Source organism: Lytechinus variegatus, chromosome 2, assembly GCF_018143015.1.
Source record: "Lytechinus variegatus isolate NC3 chromosome 2, Lvar_3.0, whole genome shotgun sequence".
Lineage (NCBI taxonomy): Eukaryota > Metazoa > Echinodermata > Echinoidea > Temnopleuroida > Toxopneustidae > Lytechinus > Lytechinus variegatus.
The window spans coordinates 22,799,351-22,821,690 of NC_054741.1; the positions used below are offsets into that span (position 1 = coordinate 22,799,351).

At 36.1% G+C, this 22,340-nt stretch overlaps 1 protein-coding gene across 2 annotated transcripts in view; it reads left to right on the forward strand.

Moving 5' to 3' along the window:
* LOC121407599 (granule associated Rac and RHOG effector protein 1-like) overlaps window positions 1-22,340 on the forward strand; it is a 43,399-nt gene that overhangs the window by 2,321 nt on the left and 18,738 nt on the right. For both annotated transcript variants that reach the window (XM_041598748.1, XM_041598747.1), the window contains exons 2-3: window positions 5,889-6,945; window positions 20,448-20,621. In XM_041598748.1, coding sequence (XP_041454682.1) covers window positions 6,610-6,945; window positions 20,448-20,621 — 510 coding nt within the window. In that variant the 5' untranslated portion in view covers window positions 5,889-6,609. The remainder of the gene's footprint in view (window positions 1-5,888; window positions 6,946-20,447; window positions 20,622-22,340) is intronic.

The following is a 22,340-nucleotide window of genomic DNA, read 5'->3' on the forward strand; positions in this document are numbered from 1 at the left end:
TCTGGGGAAATTTTCGAGTAGGCCTAGTGCGACGATTACCGAAGGCGTCAAGCCTGCTAGAATTCGTACAGAAACTGTATGCCAGAATTCAAATACCAGATGGCACAGTCAATACAATTTGCCTGTTGATGATTATGATAATTGAATGAGTAGTCCGTTGGTAATTTGTTAATTGACTTAATTCATCTCTTTATCTATTTTCATGTAGGTATTAATTGTAGGGTGACTGGACACACAGCAAAATTTTTTGCCCTTTTCACCGCATTCACACAGCCAAAAACCGTCATGGTTTTGAGGGGATAATCATAGTTCAAGCCAGGCATTTCTGACATATGATCCTGTTATTCAAATTTAATGATTTTGGTATCAAATTAAAGAGAATAAAATAAATGTACCATATTTTTGTAAACCAGTGGATTTTTGTAGTATTGATAATGGCTAATCCAATGGAAATACTCATTTTTCACCTTTCCTTTATGATCAAGTGTCAGAATTTCGTTTATACCCTAGTCACACTAGAGGCAGAGTGAGCCGGAATGCCATCGGAATGAAAATTCTTGGCACATTTCTGGATATTCAAAGTGCATTCTAAAAATTCTAACTGCATTCTGAGTGCATTCCAAATATTCGGGTCCATTCTTGTGTCCGGCCCAAATGTTTTTCTCATGCTCAAAACTTTCTAGGTGCATTTGAATTGGAAAAATATCTAACGGCATTCAAAGTGCAGTTCAACAACACTCTGACTGCATTCCAAATATTCTGTCGACATTTCAACAACATTCAAAACATTCTGATTGCATTCATAGGAGAATTGAATCGGATAAAAGCACGGCTAGCTGTTGCTGCAACGTCAGTCAGCACTGGGGAGCATGGAGGTCATCAAATGGCACAAATTTAGATCAATTCGAAATTCCCTCCCAAATGCTGGAAACCTTGACAAGCAGCAACAAAAAGAGAGAAAAAAGGGTAATCACCCAAAATGTAAGGTCTTTTTAACCCCCCAAAATTAACAACACCCCAAAAATGGTTATCACCCAAAATGTAAGGTCATTTTAACAAAAAAAAATTTGACAAGAAAAAGAAAGGGTTTCACTCAAAATGCCCTACTATTATTAGTAAAGGGACTCGTCCTCCTGGGATTTCCGCCGATGCCTCAAAGCATGTGTTTTAATTGAAAAACAAAAACCTAAGGCCATGACCCGTCTATCCAGTCTTTAGTATTTGCCACCCCCCTAAAAATTGAGTAAATAAATATTTTATAATGGGCAAATTAAGAAAAAACAATTGGTCTAAAAATAAAAGAAAAACAAATTGATATCAAAAGAAAACAGATCATAATTATTGCTTGATAAAGACTAGTCTACCAATAATTAATTGGTAATAGGTGCAAATATTCACTACTGAATGACACGCGCCGTATAAACTAAAACAACAACAACATTTACGTGTTGAAATGCATAAAATCTGGGTGTTCGAGTTCTGGCATGAAAAAATTGTCATGTTGGTGTCATCTTTTTCCCTTGTGAAACGAAAATTATCAGTAATCACGAGATGCCCTCGCGAACACTGAGCTGACATATTGTATACTTTTTGGTCAACTTCTTCCAATATTATTAAAAAGGTAAAATTTCCGTAAAAATAGTGATTACGGGCACTCCATGAAAAATCGTTAGTAAGATCAACCGCTACTCAAATTATGAAGAAAAATGACTAGTTTAATTGTTGTTTTTTAATGCTTATCGCACATGTTTGCGAAGGCACGATCGTTTCCTACCTGGCAGTAGCCCCGTTGTGTATTGACATTCTCCAATACGCGTTTGCGCGGGCAATGCAAGGCGCACTGATGCAGTTCAGCCAGGTGTATGAGTTCTAGCAAGTATAATGTAGTATATGGGATAGCAGATATGTCATTGTTAGCACTCTACCAGCTGCATTTCTTCTCTGATCATTTTCAAATGTGGCAGGAAGGTCCATTATGTTAAAGCCTAACTGCCTATTGATTTTGGTGTGGTTAGAGACATTGTTGCCATGGTAACGAGAGTTTTTGTGGAATAGTAGAGATGTCATTGTGAGCGCTCTACCAGCTGCATTTCTTCTCTGATCATCTTCAAATGTGGCATGAAGGTCCATTACTGTAAAAGTAATTTGCGGTGTGGAAATTTTAAAAACAAGCATTTGTGAGCATATATTTCAATGCGAGTTTTGAACGATGGTTCAATTGCGGGTATCGTTTTGGCAAAGAGACTGCATAATTTGTCCAACAGAGGGTGACATTTAAGCAAGCAAGCTTGATCTCCCAAAATCATATGCATCGCAAGAATTTGTTACAATGCGATCATTTTTTTTACAGTCGCAGATCAGTATCTAATTTTAGATTATGATTTTGCTTGAAATATTGATTGCTGAGTGTTAGGATCTGTTTAGTTTTTAAGAAGACGTATTGTCGATTGCCCAGGTTTGTTGATTGATCCCGTGCACTTTGAATAGCCGTAATCTCCCGGTCCTTACCCGGTGCTAGGCCGTCAATGCCAGCCAGCAGCGCCTCCATTTTGCCTTCCTTGATGTCTGCCTTTCAAAAAAAAGTTGTGCTAAATGTCACAAAAGCTCATGATTGGATAAAAACAATGCTGAATTACGCTACCTTACAGCTAGAATTATGATCAGAAAATACAATTTCATTCCTGAAATGTTAATTAAAACCATTCACAGATCTATGGGAAAGAAGGAAGTGACTTGTGATTTTGGAGTGTGCATCGAGAATTCAAGAACACGTGAATATTTTTTTAAGCCGCCAAGCGCGAAAAATTAATCCTGCGAAAATAACAGTGTTTACAGTATGGTAAAGCAAAGCCGCCTATTGATTTTGGTGTGAAAGGAGACATCATTGCCATGGTAACAAGAGTTTTTGTGGGAATAGAGATGTGCTTGTGAGCGCTCTACCAGCTGCCTTTCTTCTCTGATCATCTTCAAATTCGTCACGAAGGTCCCTTATGTTAAAGCAAAGCTGCCAAATGATTTTGAAGTGGGTGGAGACATGGTTGCCTTGGTAACCATATTTTTGTGGAAAATTTGATAAAACATGTAACTTCTGCTTTTTTCCATTTTGTCATAACAGTTTGCACTCAGAAGCAAAATTAGAAGGTAAAACGAAGATGCCCATTTTTGGTGGGGGGGGGGGGGTTTATTGCCATGGTAACAATCCAAGTGAGTGTTACCAATAACTACATGTATGACAATCCAATGTATCATGCTGACTTCATTCCAAGGTACATTTATCGTAATACCATGCTGTTCCCATATAGAAAGTTTGCAGTTGGCGTGCACACAGAAGCAATATTAGAAGGTAAAGCGAAGATGCCTATCGATTTTGGTGGGGGGGGGGGGGTCTTAGGGTTAGGTTTACAAAATATATCCAGATTACTCTGTATTCTCCAACAGGTGCTACTGGACAATACTTTAGGTTCTGCAGAGTCACGCTGCTGCGTCATATTATTGTCATCAAATTTGGTACCCACAAACAAAATGTGGGCAGGGTCATTGTTGCCATTATAATTGTATTTATTTGTCAAATTTCTGTGTGAGCTCTATACATGTATCGCAATGATGGATGATGTGGTGGGTTTGGGGAATACATGTGCTCGGCCGCGCGACCCTCCAAGCATCTCTAGTATATATTTTTTTGCCTGGTCAAGACTTGATACATGTACATGTAGGTTAGATGTCTTTACTAGATTAAGGGTGAAATGCTATATAAAACTCATTTGTATCAAATGTTACTAACCATCTGCTTGTAAACGGGCAATTTCTTGATGTGCATATTTGTAGATAAGTTCGGAAATTGAGAGAATTGACCGGCACAGCTTTGCCATGGGAAATGCATGCCATGGTGGTTAGACTTCCATCTTGTCTTACTACAATCTGATGAAATAAAGAAATTTTTAGCTTCAGGGTTTTTAATGTCATTATAATGTTGAAAGTATAAGGACCTATTTAATGAAACTTAATCAAGCATGACTGATCATTTTGGCATAAGTGTCAGGTCACATGACCAATGTCTGAGGTCATTTAAGGTCAATTAACTATGGCTATGTTAGGGGTAATTGTTGAATTGCCATCACTTTGAAAGTTTATGGATATATTATAGAGTATGAAATGTGGATGTAGGGGTAATCAAGTATCACTGACAAGTCTTGGGTCACATGGTCAAGGTCAAATGTCATTTATGATCAATTAACGTACTATTATATCATTATATGAATGGTGTTTTTGTGAATAATTATTTTACAGTAGTTTTGAAAGTCAGCATTGCTGTGATATTGCAGGAAAAACTACCAGAGGTCCTCCACTTGTTTTTTTTAATATGTCAAAAAATTTCATGACAAAAAAATAATAAAGTTGACAGTTATTTAACCCTAGTCCTAAATAACAGCAGGCAATCATTACTTTTACTCCAAATATCATCCCTAAACCTTACTGTCATAAAATCTTCCCAAATTAAAATATAAATCAGGGGCCCGCTTCATTACAACTGTTGTAACTGCCATTAAGTCAACTACTATGGTAACGGGGCTCAGCAGCCAATCAAAATCAAGGTTGCCATTGTGGATGCCATAATGACAAAGTTACAAGAGTTGTAACTCTTTATTAAAAAGGGCCCCTGTTCACTTCAGTTCAGTTCAATTTATTCATTTTCTCAGCATAAAACAACGAAATGTTTATAAGAACATTTGATGAATGATATCAGAAAAAATGGAAACTACAAAAATTGTATTACAGGAAATTATTTTGCTTACCAAATTCATTCTGCATTTTTTTGTCAGAAGAGAAAAGATCTCAAATGTTCTGCACAGTTTTTTGCAAAAATTTGCTATGCAAAAGTCTTTTGGTGCAGCAGTCTATAAATGTTTAGCAAATTGCAATGCAATACAAAGAAATTTATTCCATTTACTTCATTTTGAATAGATGTAAATAACAATTTCATAGACATTAGATAATAATAAATACTACATTTATAGAATGTAATGTAGGGTGCTACATACTTGTAAGCACTTGCCCGATTGCCCAGGGCAAGTAAAAGTTAGAGTCGGGCAAGTGTTTTGAAGTAAGACCAAAACTACTTGCCTGAATTTGGCAAGCGAAATTCTCACAGTAGAATGACCAAAATTAGGGTCGATATGATATCATGTTGACCCTAATTTTGGTCATGGCAGGCAAGATAAAATCACTTTGGAAAAGCAATGCAATAACAAGGTAGATCACTTCATGTCAAAAGAGAGAAAAGGTCAATGGTTAATAAAAAAAAACGTGAAACTTTCTTTTGAAGAGGTGACAAAAAATTTCAAGGATTTTTGGGGCAAGTGAAATAGATTTTTGGGCAAGTATATTTCAACTATTTGAAAATTTACTTGCCCGACTGGGCAAGTGCTTCTTAAAAGTTATATTGATATTGATTTCTGTCTATTGTGTTTGATGAAATAATTTGTATTGCCGAGTCTCTATAAGAATGATTCTTGTCCAAAAACTTGTTATTTTAAATTAGATTTCACAGACTTATGCGATACACACTACATTTCTGAAGATTTTTTGTGGGTCCATTGAAGTACATTGAAATACAAAAATTATAACGTTCCTAATGAACTGATTTAAATGAATGATCTTTTGCAAAAAATCATAGTGATTTAAATGTGATTTTATTAACAATTTAAATATTAAATGTGATTTAACGTTTACTTTGAAAATCATCAGAAGTGGGCAGTACCTTTAAGGGTTGTCCTTCTGGATTTTGAGTATTACCATCTAAGTTGGGGTTTTTCCCCCATGTGTAATTCACACCCCCACGTTTGCATTTGAATTGCATTTTTCCCTTTACCTTTTTTTTTTTACCACAGATCAGCATTGGCGCATCTCTGAAAACCACCTAGTATCGGCCGTGAGAAGAGCTTAGATTTCTGATACTTCAAGAGGAATGCTTCAAGAGAAGTTGATTGCAGACTGTAATCATTATCTTCTTCAACGACTGCAAGTAGTATATACCATGCATCTCAGCATCATAGATTGCTGCTTGATTTGAAAGACTTCCGATCAAGGGAGAATGTAACGGTTTGATATTGTACTTCTTATACCCTATCAGACGTTGAGTCTGGTTTTTTATCCAATATATCTTTGATTTAATGAGAAGGAGAGGAAATGCGAAGCAAAAACGGAGGTTTAAAAAAAAAAATCCTTTATGTACTTCTATCACTGTATTAAAATAGCCTTTGCCTTTGTGAGTGACAGTGAATGGCAAAGACCGCTCTGAATGTGTGCAGTTTTCATGAAGGAGTGAATTGAAGTCGGGTCAGGATGTATACCGTGGCTTTCTATTCATCTACAGCAGAGTGACAGCCCACCTCAATCTTGAAAAAAACTGAGAGCTTGAGTTTGCGACTGTCAAATATGTATCATGCAGCAAAGAGATACATGTATTAGAAGTCGAGGACTTGGTGGTGGAGGTGTGCCAAATCAGATCATATCCAAGTTGTAAGGAAAACATTTTCCAAGGAAGTTACAACTTGGTGATTTGTCCGAGCATTTACTTTGTCTCCGCCCTTGGATCAAAGCACAGTGACTATGTCTTCGGGGGACCGGAGCAAGAGCCGCTCACAGTTCCACAGAAGCCTTCCCAACACCTTTGCGGCCAATCTTGAAGACTTGCAGACCTACAGCAAACAATGTATAACTGCGATGAACTCCATGTGTCAGGCCAGCGGGCACCTGGCCGAGACATTTGCTGCCCTCTTCCATGACACCTCTCTGGCAGAGGCGGCTCTTAGGATGCAGGAGGTGACTCATGACCTTGGTTCACGGACGCAGGACGCCAGCACCCAGGTTGAAGAAGATGTAACGGGTATGATGAATAGGGTCATCAACAAGGGGAGCAGTGAGAAGTCGGAAGAAGCTGTCCAGGTAAGATCATTTTGATAATATTAAAGGGGAAGTTCACCCTGACAAAAAGTTTATTGTAAAAATAGCAGAAAAAATAATATAAAATATTGCCGAAGGTTTGAGAAAAATTCACCAAATAATTAAAAAGTTATTAGAATTTCAATTATTTGATTTGTGACGTCATATGCGAGCAGCATTCATACATAGCGAATGCTAAAAAATCAAAGAAATGTCATTTTCTCAGAAAATTGAAAATGGTTTTCACTGTACATATATCAATAGACAAATCATTTCACACTCGATCATGAATAGAAAACAAAATTAAGTCATCAGGAACCATACAAAATTTGAAATTCATAGGCATTTTATATTACAGTCCGACCTCTCTTATCCGGCCTCCCCTTATCCGGATCTCTCTATTATCCGGACGCACACTTGCCGAGATTTTTTTTTTTTAATCTAGTACAGGTACGTGAGGAAATGAGATTTCAATCTAAACTCAATCCTATACATAAACCCACTCTGATTACATATATTTCCAAACATAGTCAAACTACACCAAACATATTTTTCATGAAAATATCTCACCCAAATCACCAAAAGAACTTTAGGAATGATAATTTCCAGTAAATCAGGGTGCAGCGCAAACATTTCATCACGTTTCTCTTTTTGCTTCGCCGGAAAGTCTTGCTAGCTAACTTTAGGCCTCAATACGGACAGCGCCATCTATCATGTTTGAGCCTACAGTCAGTGGAACAATGGCTGACATTGCGAAGCTGCGATACCCGCCGCGATGATCTAATTTTAAAACTTGGTTTCATCGAGTCATTCACTTTCTTTCGAAGTATTCTCGATGTATACCTCAGTCATTTTAGCAGGTAAATTATCCAAGAGTTTTGGCCATCGATCGATTTCATTTCAATAAAAAACACAGTTGCCTATAATTTGCACTGACTCTGCAGTGAATATTGTCTTTACCGTACGCCCACTACAATAGTGCAGTGTAGCTACCGCCGGTGGCCTGGGAGGCAGCCGGCAGCGCAGCTGCGTGTATTTAATATTGGGTCTCCCAGATCCGGATAAATCCCTTATCCGGATTGGTGCTGGTCCCAACGTGTCCGGATAAGAGAGGTCGGACTGTACATAACACATGGGGCAGCTGCTCGTTTATGACGTCACAAATCGAAAACTTTGAATTCTAATAACTTTCTTACTTTTTAACTGATTTTCCTTAAACCTTCACCAATATTTTTTACTATTTTTTCTGCCTTTTTTACAACAAAGTTTTCTTCAGGGTGAACTTCCCCTTTAACTACTGTTATGTTATTTTTAATTTTTTTTGTCTTGAATGCCTTTTTATGGCATATGCCTACATGTAAAAATATGTTAAGAGCATTCAGATGTGCAGTTTAGCACTACTGGTAATTGATAGCCCTGTCAATTGTTAATGGTGGTCATGTCTGAAAGTGGGGCTTGTCATCTTATTCTTCTTGACTTCATCATGTGAACAGGGTCTAAGTAAGGTTTGGCAGTTCGTAAATTTTTAAACATGTGCATGTTAATTTCAATGTCTAGTATCTTTAGTAAGCATACATGTAGGCCTTCAGTCTCTTGAAACCAACTTTTAAATGTGGTCTGAATTTTAAGCCTACTGGGGGCTGAGGTATAAAATGTTTGCTGTGTACATCTTCACAAAATTTGTAACTTGTGCTAGGATTTTTTCAAGACTCGCTTGTAGATTAAAAAGTGCCGGTCAGAGTTTGTGTCTGCATGCTACACAACAATCTCTGCCTGTATTACGTTATCTCCTAGACAAGGGTCCTTTTGCATAAAAGTTTCTATTATCAATATCATATCAAGGAGCTTCATGATGCCAGTGAAATCCTTGATTTTAATTGGCTGTTGAACATTGTTACCCTATTAGTGACCATTGAATGGCAAGTACAGGGTCTACGTGCGACAAAGCTCAGCAGCATTCGCGTACAAAGTCAGGTGGATTGTGTAAATAATGCTCACATGTTTTGCATGGCCTTCAGGAGCAACTTTAGCTGACTCTGTCTCATCGTAGAATGTGCTTTATGTAGACCCTACTTGTATATAAAATGAACCCTCTGATTTTCCAGATGCATTTTGAAAATGCTATCGTGTATCATCCAAACTATGGTACCCAGTCCATGTACTTGGGTACATTCATACACTAAAACTGTATACTGTATAAGCTGTAATTTTCGTGGGGGGTTTATTTTCGCGAATCAGCCGCGAATTTAACAACACGCGAAAATATTGACACATTTCTTAGTCAGTGCCAATACCCCCAACAGCTAAGTTTTGCTATTGAAAACATCCTGCATAATGAGAAAATGGAGATATGCACCTCTATATGTACAAAAATAAGGCTTAGAAAGTATAGTTAGTGATTCAAAAAGTTAGCTAGAATTTCACTTTTTTTAATTTCTCAAACAAAATCAGGGCCTAAACTATTTTCTAACATTATTTTATCAATATTTATACACTCAGTGTAATATTAAAATGTATTTTCCATGAAACAATTTGATTTTATTGTCATCTGATTGACTCTATACACACGTATTGGTAGCTATTTGCATACTCATTAATATTCATAAGTCACATGACCAGAATTTTGGAGGTGAACATTCTGTTCACTAAATTCCACAATTTTGCACTTTTTACCAACTTTTTGAAAAATGAATCGAACAAAACACTAATTCCAAAGATTGCTTAACCCTATAGATCCTGTGGCATGATGAATTTTTAGATCTAAAGGTTAAAAAGTGAAATTTAAGCCACCTTTTTCCACAATTTGTAACTGTTTTTACAGGGACATATTTATGTACAAAAGACGTATCAGCATGGTAATTTTGAGGAGTGTAGATTTGCACATGAATTGCACTAGTTTTGCTTCTTTGAAATGCTGTGGAAATGTTTCGTACATCTTCCGATCGCGAATTTAACAACCCGCGAAAATGTCGGGACTCCCGCGATTCGCGAAAAATTCTGTACGCGAAAATAACAGCTTTTACAGTACATGTAATTCTTTAATTGTATACAGTAAATTGTAAAGAGCACTTATTTTCTCTCTAGGATGGCAAATCTAGTACCCTTTTCATAAACCTATCCTCCAATTAGCTGCCTAAGAGTAATGCGGATAATTCAATAAAAATTGCGTTCATAAACTCCAAAAATAAGCCGCATTATTTTTACGAGCACCCGTCCTGAAAAAGGCGGATAATCGCCATGACAACTGGACACGCCCCCTCCGATGCGGTTGTGTTGGAAAAGGGTGACCTTGTGACCGCACCATGGCAATTATCCGCATTATTTGGAAATACGTTCATAAAGTCAAAAATCTTATCCTGATGCCGCTAAATGCGGATAATAGCAGCATCAGAGTAGTGCGGATAACTCTTGTCCTCCAATTTTACGACCAAATTATGCTGCTATTAGCCGCCTAATTCATAGTAATTGGGTTTATGAAAGGGGTATAAGACGTGTCCTTGTAAACTTGTACATGGTATATTATTCTTGAAAAAAAATTTTGTTGATTCTTTTTAATGTACGGAAAAATTTTATGATGCATGCAATTATAATACCTATTATAATACTACCCATATTGTCTTAAAATTCCTTGTTTTTTATCTTCTTTTTTTGTCCCCCACTCTATTGTTGTATTTTCTTTTTTAACGAGGATTCAATATTGTAAATACATATGCCTTATTTAATTTTCATATGCTGTCAAAATAGATATTTCACAATTCAAAGAAAGGAAATATTTTGTTTTTATTTCTCGTATCACTGTGGCAACGTACAGTATGTATTGTGTTTGGCATCTTCCCTCTGTCTTTCTTTCTCTGCTACATGTACATGTTATATACCAAATGTGTAGTTTCTCTTGAAAACAAACACACATATTTCCTTTCTTGTACATGAATATCATTCTTGTTATCTGTGTCCATCTCCCTTTGACCACTTTTCTGTTCAGTCACCTCCGGATGACCCTGCCCTACATCCTCCTATCTCCGCCTCCCTGTCTTTGAGTTGGTTACTGTATTTCTATCTAAATTCCCTCATTTTAGTATCTCATCCTACCAACCGACCCTGTCTGCTTGCTAGCTAGCTAGCTAGCTAGCCATCCAGCCTGCATGGACACACTCTCATCTCCATTCCTTCCCTTTTAATCAGGTACAAGCGTACTCGTTTTCTCCTGACCCCAAATCTGTTTTTTTCTTCTTCTGTGTCTTGCTATCAAATATGCCTGGCGATGAGAGGCTGGGAGAGCGGTGCCATTGTTAATCGCATGCATTCACATCTTGCATCCTTCTCCTCCAGGGGGAAAGCTCGCTTCCTCTTTCTCTATCAATACAATTTTACTCGGGTTTTAAAGAAGATATGAAGAGTAAGCACATTGACATGATGGAGACAAAGGCAGGAAAATAGGTCATATGTCCGCCTTTGCCTTGGTATAAAAAAAAGCCTAAACCGTACCGGTAGTAAGATTTCTGTGTCAACCTTATGATTATGTCATGAGTATAACAGCCAAGATTTGCCCTTACTCTGTATTAGATTGAGAAATATTTTGCATTTTCACTTGCTTGGAGTTTGGAGCCGGAAGTGGATCTGTTCTGTTTGGTACTGTTGGAATAAATTCTGAAGTGTGTTACGACAAAAAGTACATTTCAAGTTTCTTATACCTCGAAATTGTTACCACAAAAAAGTACTATTGATGAAAAATGTATTTTTTTTTTAATTCTATGTACAGGTGTACATGTAGTTTTAGGCCTACATGTAAGTGTTCTATAAAGCCACATAAACAATGTGATTTGAGAACCAGAAACAAGATTCCTGCTGGTGATAAGACTACCAGTGTAGTAAGCCAACATGTATGACATTGACCTTTGGGGTCTATTTTCAACCTTTCTCATGGCCTTTGGGTAATGTTTTGACTCCCAATGACATCATCTCTGTATATGGAGAGATTCTGACATGTTTGCTATTCCCAACGCTCCCTTTTTTATTCTATTTTCAATACACTGTTTACTTATTAAAATATCACTGTCAGTCACCCCCATTTGAAAGAGAATATATAGAGAACCAAATTCTGATTTTCTGATTCTGAATATTTTTAAATAATCAAGCAGATCTGTCGACTGTGCCATTCCCACCCCCCCCCCATCTCAGTGCAAGAAAGAAAACAGCACCCTCATGTATTTTATTCATATTGATTTATAGCCATATCATTCAGTTTTAAACAAGAATGAATTACATACACCCCTGTATGTAAATGTACATGTACCACTTCCATGATAATGGTGGTGAATTTTTTTTTTTACCAGTACGGGGAGTACTTGGAATGGTGCAATTAGTACTTTGTATTTGTATGCTGACTGGTTGATCTGCATGCTTACACAATCAGCTTTGCTTCTCTCAAAATAAGAGGTCATTAGTGAAATGAACCCAATTATCTTTTTTTTTAATAAATGGGTCCTGTTTTGTACTGTAGACCCTATAATTCTTCATCAATTGTATACTACATACTGTAGATCTGATTTAGCTGGTTTGTTGCTTATATTTAGCTCATTTCATTATTCATTTGTTATTTTATTTATGTATTTTGATATTTATTTGTTGAATTATTGTTTATATGTTTAATTATTTTGCTGTTTTGTATTTTTTTTTAAATTTATCCAATTGCCCTGTCTAATTGTCTTTTTTATCCATCTTTTATATTCTGCTTTACGTTGTAGTTAGTCACCGATGTATCATGGAAATTTCCCCAGTTGGAACCACTCTCTGAATCCTTTAATTTGTAGATTGTCTTGGGGTTCTGATTTTTATGTCAAGTCTTCAATAAAAAATGATCATCTGTAATTATGCAATAAATCTGAACGTTGGGTTTAGGCCTATATTTTATAATATGTGTAGGAAAAATTAGAAATATCATTTTGATACATGTATTTTTACTTTTGAATAAATTAGCATTCAGTAATAGTCACTAGTACATAGTATGAATCATTAAACATACAAATTTTAATTTCAAAGATTTTTGTTTTTCATCATTATCTATGATTGCAAGCTATAGACCAATTTCACGGCCGGTTTATGTATTTGGCCCTCTATCGGCGACGCCATTGCTGCGGTGGGCAAGTGCGCTGACCGCGATTGGCTCTGTGTACAAATTCAGTGAAAGATTACAGATAAGCTCTGATATTGTGTCATTAACTTCATCATAAATCAATAAAATAAAGCATGGACACCTGGGTAGACGATGTAAGACAATGGCCATATCTGACCGATGAAGGTATGATGAATTTTTGCACTTTGGCTACTTTTTCCCCTTAGTTTTGTCAGTAAAAGTGAGTTGATGATGACCAAGAATCGCTGTTGGTTTTCATCAGGGAGCTCACTTCTTGTTGCTAGTAAATTGTGTTAGAGTAGCGGGAGAGTGAACGAGACATAGAGTGAGAGAGAGAGAGAGAGGATGAGAGAGGGGGGGAGAGAGTATGTGTGAGAGGAGGGGGATAGTGAGAGGGGAATAGTGAGAAAGGGGGGGGGTGTGAGAGAGAGAGAGAGGGGGGTGGGCTAGCGAGAGAGTGTGTGAGAGAGAGAGAGAGAGAGAGGGATAGTGTAATACAGAGAAGGGGATAGTGAGAGGGAGAGAGAGACTAGTGTGAGATAGAGAAGGAGAGAGAGAGAGAGAGAGGGACTGATATTTCCATCTAAGCATGATCAAATAAATCCCCCCTCCCTCCCCCCCACAAAAAAAAACCCACCACCACCACATTTTATGCAGGCCTATAAGTATCCAAAAGGAGGGGGCAAGGCCCCCTTTCTTAACTTTAAAGTCCTTTCTGTTGATGTTTTTTATCCACTGGCGACGCATTCCTTCATCACGGCCTGGAAACCTATGCAGGGAGTACGGCTTCACACACAAACAGGCTTCATGAGTCCAAGGCGAGTGAATTTCACATTCACTTTGCTTCCAATCCTGAAGCTTTCTCCAATTGTTGTGGCAATTGAACACAGCACAGCTGCGACCTGAACTTCTCCGATTAATGTTCATTGTGAATCTTACAAGAAATCTGCTCAATTGGTCCAAAATAAAAAAAAATCGAACGAATGTACCAAATACCCTATTGACTTGTGTACTATAAAAGTTGATTCGCCCACCGCAGCATGGCGACCAGTCTGCTGCCCTCTCACATTGTGAAATTGGTCTATATTGTAGGTTATTTTTTCATCATTAGCACTTACATTTAGATACTTAGTTTTTTAAGGTTAAGTCCACTCCAGAAAAATGTTGATTTGAATAAATAGAGCAAAATCAAACTAGAATCATGCTGAAAATTTCATCAAAATTGGATGTAAAATAAGAAAGTTATATGACATTTTAAAGTTACATGTAGGCTTATTTTTCACAAGACAGTGGTATGCCCAACTCAGTGACACGCAATTGAGAGAGTCGATGATGTCCTTCACTTGCTATTTCATTTGTTTTTTTATTGTTTGAATTATATATTATTTGATATTTTACAGATTTGACATTTTACAGATTTGACAATAAGGGCCAACTTGACTGAACCATGTACATGTAGTATCATACGATGCTAATTCCACATGTTCAGGGAGGAATTAATCGTCATTTTATTTGACAATGAGGAGAAAATTATAATATTTCATATAGTAAAATACGAAAGAAATAGTAAGTGGATGACGTCATCAGTCTCCTCATTTGCATACTGACCAGGATGTGCATAGCTAGTTTGTGAAATTAAACAAAACTATGAAATGTCTTAACTTTGCTATTTTACATCCGATTTTGATGAAATTTTCAGTGTTATGGTTGTTGAATTTTTCTCTTTTTATTAAAATCAACTTTTTGTTGGGGTGGACTTGTCCTTTAACAAACTGTAGGATTCTTGATTCAAAAGGTTATCCAAAGAATGGGCTGTTTACATTTAAATGTACATAGGCCCTACATGTACATGTCGATGAGAGATTCAAGAAGCTCTGTTTTGGAATACGTGTAGGCTTTCATTCATGCAACGGTCTCCTACATGTGTATAGCCAACTATCACGTTGGGAGGAGTGCCTTATCAGCCCAACAGTGTATGATATGATTATATTTGGGGTCAATATAGGGTCATACATGTCAGCCCACATGTCCTTCCTATTTATTTCATGGTCAGACCATGTACTGTAAGCCTGTGTGAGCAACCAGAGGTATATCATCAGAAGTTTGCTTGTCAAAGTCAATGCTATAAAGGCCAGCCAATGTACCAATTTCCAATTATACTGTTCATGTATGTTGTACATTTAGGACTGATGTGGTCATTTCATATTGCTATTAGAGTTTTCTGTGATTTGGATGGCGCGGTATTTAGTGAATGATAAATACTAAATGTTGCTATGTCAGGTAGATATCTATCTAGTCAAGCCCATGTTTCTATGGGGACAACTGCTATACTGAAAATGTGTATAAAGTACAATGTAGAACCTACCCGCATTTCCAGTTGAGTTAGGCACTGAAGAGTCAGAATTGCAGTAGGCCTATATGAATCTTGCAGCACAAATGGAAATGGTATTCCTTTTACTTTCTTTTTCTTTTCCATTGTTTGTCTCTTATTAAGCCTCCAATGCAAGCCATGTCCTCCGCATAACTGTTAAAATGTATGCAAAGTTTCACCAGACTATTGCCAAATGAGTAAGAAATTATTCATGGAAACTTTGAAAAGCAATCCAGATCTCATCAGTAATGATAATCATTTTATCCCGGTACGCTGTTAAATTGCTTACCTACCTGTAGGTTTACCTAGGAATACCTACCAAGAAAAGATTCAAGGGAAAAAAATTAAAAGAGAAAATGAAAAAAGTACATGATTAATATTTCTTACACATTTAAATTGCAAAGCACCATAGTCTCAGCACAGAGTGTATACATGTATGTACATCTAAGAGGCCATAATGCTGGGTCAACAAACTTTCTACAAAGATGTTTTGCCATGGTGTTCTCTTTCTCCATAGATATGAATTCCTTGTGCATCAAACATTCTCTCCAGATATTTTTGTAAAATGCAGTGCCACTGTTGATGACTCAAGAATTGAATTTATGCTTTATCATTTGTTTACACAAGATTGCATTGTGTAATGTGTGTGAAAATCTGCATACATATACATGTACTGTAGATTAAGATAGCAATCAGTTGACTTAATGTTTATATTTTACTAACATTTTCAACTATATTTCAGCTATTGAGGAAGTAAATCATGCAAAAGATACATTTTATTTCACGTGGGAAGAAGGAAATTCCCTTTGTCACATAAATACAAAAGCCTTTTGTTTTGACTAGTGAATTCTCAGAGCTTGACTCAAGGCATGCATGTACATACAGTAATACTAGTAAAAAGATATTTCAAATGCAATATAAATTATACATGTAGGGAAAACAAATTTATTAGAAAATCTAAAATCAAATTTCACTTGTGTTTCCTATATTTCAAATGATATTTTTCAATGCTCTAATGATAATGAATTATATTCATGTACATTTCTATAAACATGAATGCTTACTTTATAATATATGCTCCATGAAACTCAAAATAGACAGTGTACTGTACACTACTTATTGTACATGGACATGTAGCTGACTACAGTGCATTGGTTGCATAGCCTCTGGCTTGCCGATGAGGAATCAGTAATGTTTACAAGGAATTGGCTTTCCTAGAATCATGACACTGTCCGTTCAAAGAAACACTGTCATACGCAAGAGGCCAGGTTGTCATGAGCATATCTCTTGTGTACTACATACATTTCAGATTCAGTGCTCAATTATGTATAAGATGACAGCATTAATATGATTATAATGACATTGAAGCAATTTTTGTGATAAGGAATAGGCCTACAGGATAAGTAAGGACTTGGGAACTTGTATTGGTACATGTATCGGGGGGGGGGGGGGTGAGCCTGAGTAGGAAGTCATACCCTTTTCATAAACCTATCCTCCAATTAGCCGCCTAAGAGTAATGCGGATAATTCAACAAAAATTGCGTTCATAAACTCCGAAAATAAGCCGCATTATTTTTACGAGCGCCCATCCTGAAAAAGGCGGATAATCGCCATGACAACTGGACACTCCCCCTCCGATGCGGTTGTGTTAGAAAAGGATGACCTTGTGACCGCACCATGGCAATTATCCGCATTATTTGGAAATGCGTTCATAAACTCAAAATCTTATCCCGATGCCGCTATTATGCGGATAATAGTAGCATTAGAGTAATGCGGATAACTCTTGTCCTCCTCCAATTTTACGACCAAATTATGCTGCTATTAGCCGCCTACATGTAATTCATAGTAATTGGGTTTATGAAAGGGGTATTGGTCGGTCACCGGTGCCCGACTAATGTTCCCTGTCATGGGTTTTCAATTTTCTTTGGACCGGTGGACTGCCAAAATAAAACAATGCACTGGACATTCAGAAATTCACAGTAAAAGACATTGATAGATGTCATTTTCAAATATTTGCTCATTGGTTTAAAAATAATAATCCTGGATGTAGTATGGGTTTATCATGATGAGCCTTTCAGATTGGAATTTTGACTTCATATACATGGAGCCTAAATCATGTACAGCTTGTGTTTTCAAGTTATATCCATTAAATTGTGTGATTGTACAATTATTCATTATTATTATAATGCTATTGATTAGAATAGAATTGGATCTGAATAAGCAATTTAAGCTTTAAACAGTGAATATGAAAGGGATATATCTTATGAAGCTACGTGTGCATGTAGAAACAAAGCTCATTTTTACCTTCAATCCTCTTCCAAGAATGCAAAGCAACCACAATGTATTTCCAAATCCTAAACAGGGAACTATTTTAAAATCATTTATGGTATGCATGAGAGTATCGATTGTTCATGGCAAAGTGATTATAAACAGTGACATTTCTCGAAATAGTGAAGACTGCATTTAAAAACACTTTTGCTTCACTGCCCTTTATTGTTCCCCATGAAGAATTCAATAGAAATGAAAGTAACGAGAATACATGTATCAAAAATGTATTCTGATGAAAACTAATAGGGATCCATGATACATGACTGAACACATGCAGTTATGTGCACATGTGAATAATGAAAATCCTACCCTGAAGAAATGTTAATGACTGTTTGAGAAAAAGGATATTTGAAAATAATTGCTTTCAATGATACCCTAATTAATATCGGTCAAGCTAAATACATTTTGTAAGGATTCTGATTTTCCTTTTTTCAAGGGGGGAATCAGTTTGAATATTTTTATTCAAATTAGTAGGTAAAGTGTCCTTTAATAGCAATGTATACACAAACCAAATATGAATTTAGTGGAAGTGATAAATAATGTTTCAAGCACTGCACTTTTCTAATCAGTGGTACATGTAGCTTCACACTCGAAAGAACAGCTTTAAAAGGCTGTGTATTAAAGTTGTACATGTGAATAACTTTCATATAAATTTCTATGGGCAGCCTTAAGGGTCAAAATTAAACTGCCGGGTAAGCGGAGTTTAAGCTAGCCAGCTTTTTTCTATGGTTTCTTTCAAAGTTCAAAGCTACCACGAAATTACACAATTTGCAAGGGTTTCCACTCCGATAGAGATCCATAAAAAAATAAGATACTGTTATATTGAAACAGATTATTATCAGAGTAAGATCAGATACTCCGTTCAACAAGAGTTATATTTTTTTTTACCTAAACTTAAAGGACAAGTCCACAAAAAGTTGATTTGATTCTTTTGAATAAAAAGAGTAAAATCCAACTAGGAAATACAAAGAGTAAAATCCAACTAGCATAACCTGAAATTTTCTTTAAAATCGGATGTAAAATAAGAAAGTTGTGACATTTTTATGTTTCACTTAATTTCACAGAACAGTTACCCCCATATATGCACATCCTGGTTGGTATGCGAATGAAGAGACTGATGATGTCATCCACTCACCATTTCTTTTTTATTTTATCATAAAGAAATATGAAATATTCTGAATTTCTCTTCATTGTCTTGTAAAACAAAGTTTTATTTCTCCCTCAAATGTGGAATTATCATTGTTTAAACATTTTATGGTACATACGAATTGGTCCTTATTGTCATATCTGTAAAAATTGTAATATTGTACAATTCAAACAAAAGAAATAGTGAGTGGAGGACATCAACGACTCGTGGCCCTGTGCATAAGGAAAAAAAACTTTCAAGAGTTACATGTATTTGGTGAGAAGATCCATTAACATTAAAAGGGAAAATCCTGTATTTTTTTGTAATGAGAATTTCCTAATAGAAAGTGATAAGGACCATTGTTGTAGTTTCAGTCTCTTGGTCATCCTTTGATCCTGTGGCTTTGTTATGTGCATTCGAGACAGACTTCAATCAAGATTTCAATTTCAACAGACCTGGTTTTATTTTTCTATTGTATTCTGGAGTTTTAATGAATATTGATGAACACTCGCTGCAAAAGAAACAACCCTGGATATTATTTTACTTGTATAATTTGAAATATGTGGATATTGTTCTACATGAAGTTGAATCATCGAGTCTATTTTATATTTTAAGTAAAAAATGTAATCCTATTATGTTGACAGTGTGACATATTTTATTCTTTTTACATGTTAAAATTTAATTCAATTTGTAACCAATTTTGAATTGAGTAACACTTTGGAAAGAAAGAATAATTTTTGAAATAGGAATGGCAAGTGGCACTTAATACAATAACATTGCTAATGTCAAAAGTAGAATTGATATCATTTAATTTTTTTCTTATGTACATTTTTAAAGAGAAGGATTGCAGTTATATTTTGAATTGGATGTAAATGGACCTCATAGTTGTTCATTCAAACCAGAAATAAGCTGAGTTTACATGTTTGTACACGTTTCTTTATGCTGGTAAAATGTGGTAATGGTTGTCTTGTGATGTGTTCAAATTACAATTTTTTTTACCCTACAGTGTGCATGTAGAATGTGGATCTGTAGTCTCATTTGAGCTTGTTGTTGGTCATAAAAATGTAATATTTATTGTAAAGCTGGAAAGGTTTCGTATTGTAAATTGTGATACAAAGGATGTGTCATTACTCGGAGCAGGGGTGATTTTGTATTCTGGGGACCCGGGTTCCTTTCATATTAGGTTTACTAGTACCCTTTAGTAGGCATTAATCATCATTATGCTTCGTCATTAGAATAATTACCTACATTTGTTACCTTTAGAACTTGTTATAATGTGCATTATACCATTATGGTAACTTTGCTATCCAATGGTAACTTTCTGAAATCCTTGATTCTGATTGGCTGTTTAGCATTGTAACCATAGATACATGTAGTTACCATTGGATGGCAAAGTTACCATAATAGTAACTTTATGCAACAGGATCCAGGAGGCCCTTGAATGAATCTTCAACCAGTCTTGGAATCATCCTTCATTTTAGTGTATAAGTCTAGTAAATTAAATTATCTTATTTTTCCCTCTTCAAAATCCCCCCTTTTTCTATCCAGACTTTGGCCCGTTGTTTCTTGCTGATGCTGCAGACCCAGTATCATTTCTTCCAGACTGCGGCTGACCTTCATGCACCTCTGAGTCGTTATCAAGAACTAGAAGATCTCTTCATTGGTGAAGAGTGTCAACCAGAAGTCAGGGATGCTTGTTCGTCATGGATGTCTGCTGCACAGGTACAATGCTGAGTTCTAATCTTAAACCATGGTTTAAAAATCAGTAATGGACTAATAACTATGGGTAGCCAATTGTGATATAAATCTTTTATGATATATATGTTTGATTTATCTACCTTTTGAGGGAGGGGCACTTTGTACCTTTGGTACTGTGTCTTTTGACAATTACAATGAGACTGGGAAGCTAGTAAACACAAGGGAACATGTCATGTAGGTTTGTATTCATCTGGTCTAATGCCGATTCGTCCAGTTGCCAACTCTTCTGCTATCACTTGGTCTACCATCAGTTTGTCCAATATCCACACAGTCTAACTGCCATCTCATCCACTCACCATTTCATCTAAAACTAGTTGGTCCAATAGCCATTTAGTCCATATACCATTTGGTCTAATTAGACTAAGTGTGAATTGGGCAAAATGAATGAAAATAAAATGGATATTAGATCAAATGGTTATAAGACGAAATGGTCTTAGACAAACTGGTAATTTGACAAAGTGATGATTGGACCAAATGGTTGTTAGAAGAAATGCTGATGGCATTAGAAATGAAGGTAGACCATGGGGTGAGTGGACGAGTTGGCAGTTGACGAATTGGCAATTTGCCATCATTTAGGCTACTTTAAGGTACATGTAGCTCTCACTGCATAGTCACAAAGACATTTAACAAAAATTACCAAAAGTTTAGATTTATGACCCTTCTATGGGTAGCCAGATCCCAGATGTAATTGGGTTTTAAAACTTTTTAAAGAGGTATGAGAGAATATCTGAGTTTTAGAACATTTTTTATAATCTAAAGCATATTGATATGTACTCTTGAAGATACTGTATCATATGAATACTAGATATTGTTATTTTTTGTTTGTTCAAGTGCAACTTTTTGTATTTTAAAAATCGTTAGAATTTTCACTGACCTGTTTTCCACATTTTTCTATTTATGAAATCAATTCCACAATGATATCTGAGTGAACTCTCCCTTAGTTTCTTGTTGAAGACTTTTCCTATTCTAATCAGACACTCCTTTTATTTAGAAGAATAAGGAAATTGAGTGGTTAGTTGGTTAACCACAACCCTCCTTGTGTAGTGGAGACCAAACAAGCCCAACTAAAATACAGCTACATGCATACATATTTTATGTTATATTCGATACAGTTAGAATGTCTTATGGTTGGTAAAAGGGTATTTAAAGGGGGAGTGAATTATGTGTGGTCTCTCATTGACTGTGTGTTATAACATACAGTTTTGAAATATATATGTATTCAGATATCTACTAACGATACTACAGAGAATAAATTGACCTTTAATTGTATTTGTATAGAAACTAAAATGTTTGGAGAGGAAAAGTAATCGTTTTGCTGCTTGGTAACATAATTATTGCAGTATGAATATATTGAGTAGTTAATTTATAGCATGTTATCATTCAGGTAGGTCTGTATTACTAGACTACACTAGCATTATGGGTATGGAAACTGGCCAGGTTATGAGTAGTCGAGGACTCGAGATGGCGCTATTGGTTTGTATCTGCCTAATTAATGCATCATAAAATAGACTGTCTCCATGAATCTGCATTTAACTTTATTAGAAAAAGGAAGCGGTCAGTTAGTGAACCATAGGCCTCCTTGTGTAGACCAAATATGACCTACTTAAATTCAGTCATGTTTTACTTATGATAGCTTCCCCGAGAATATTAACATGAAAAGGAAATGAGCTTGATAGTCGTATG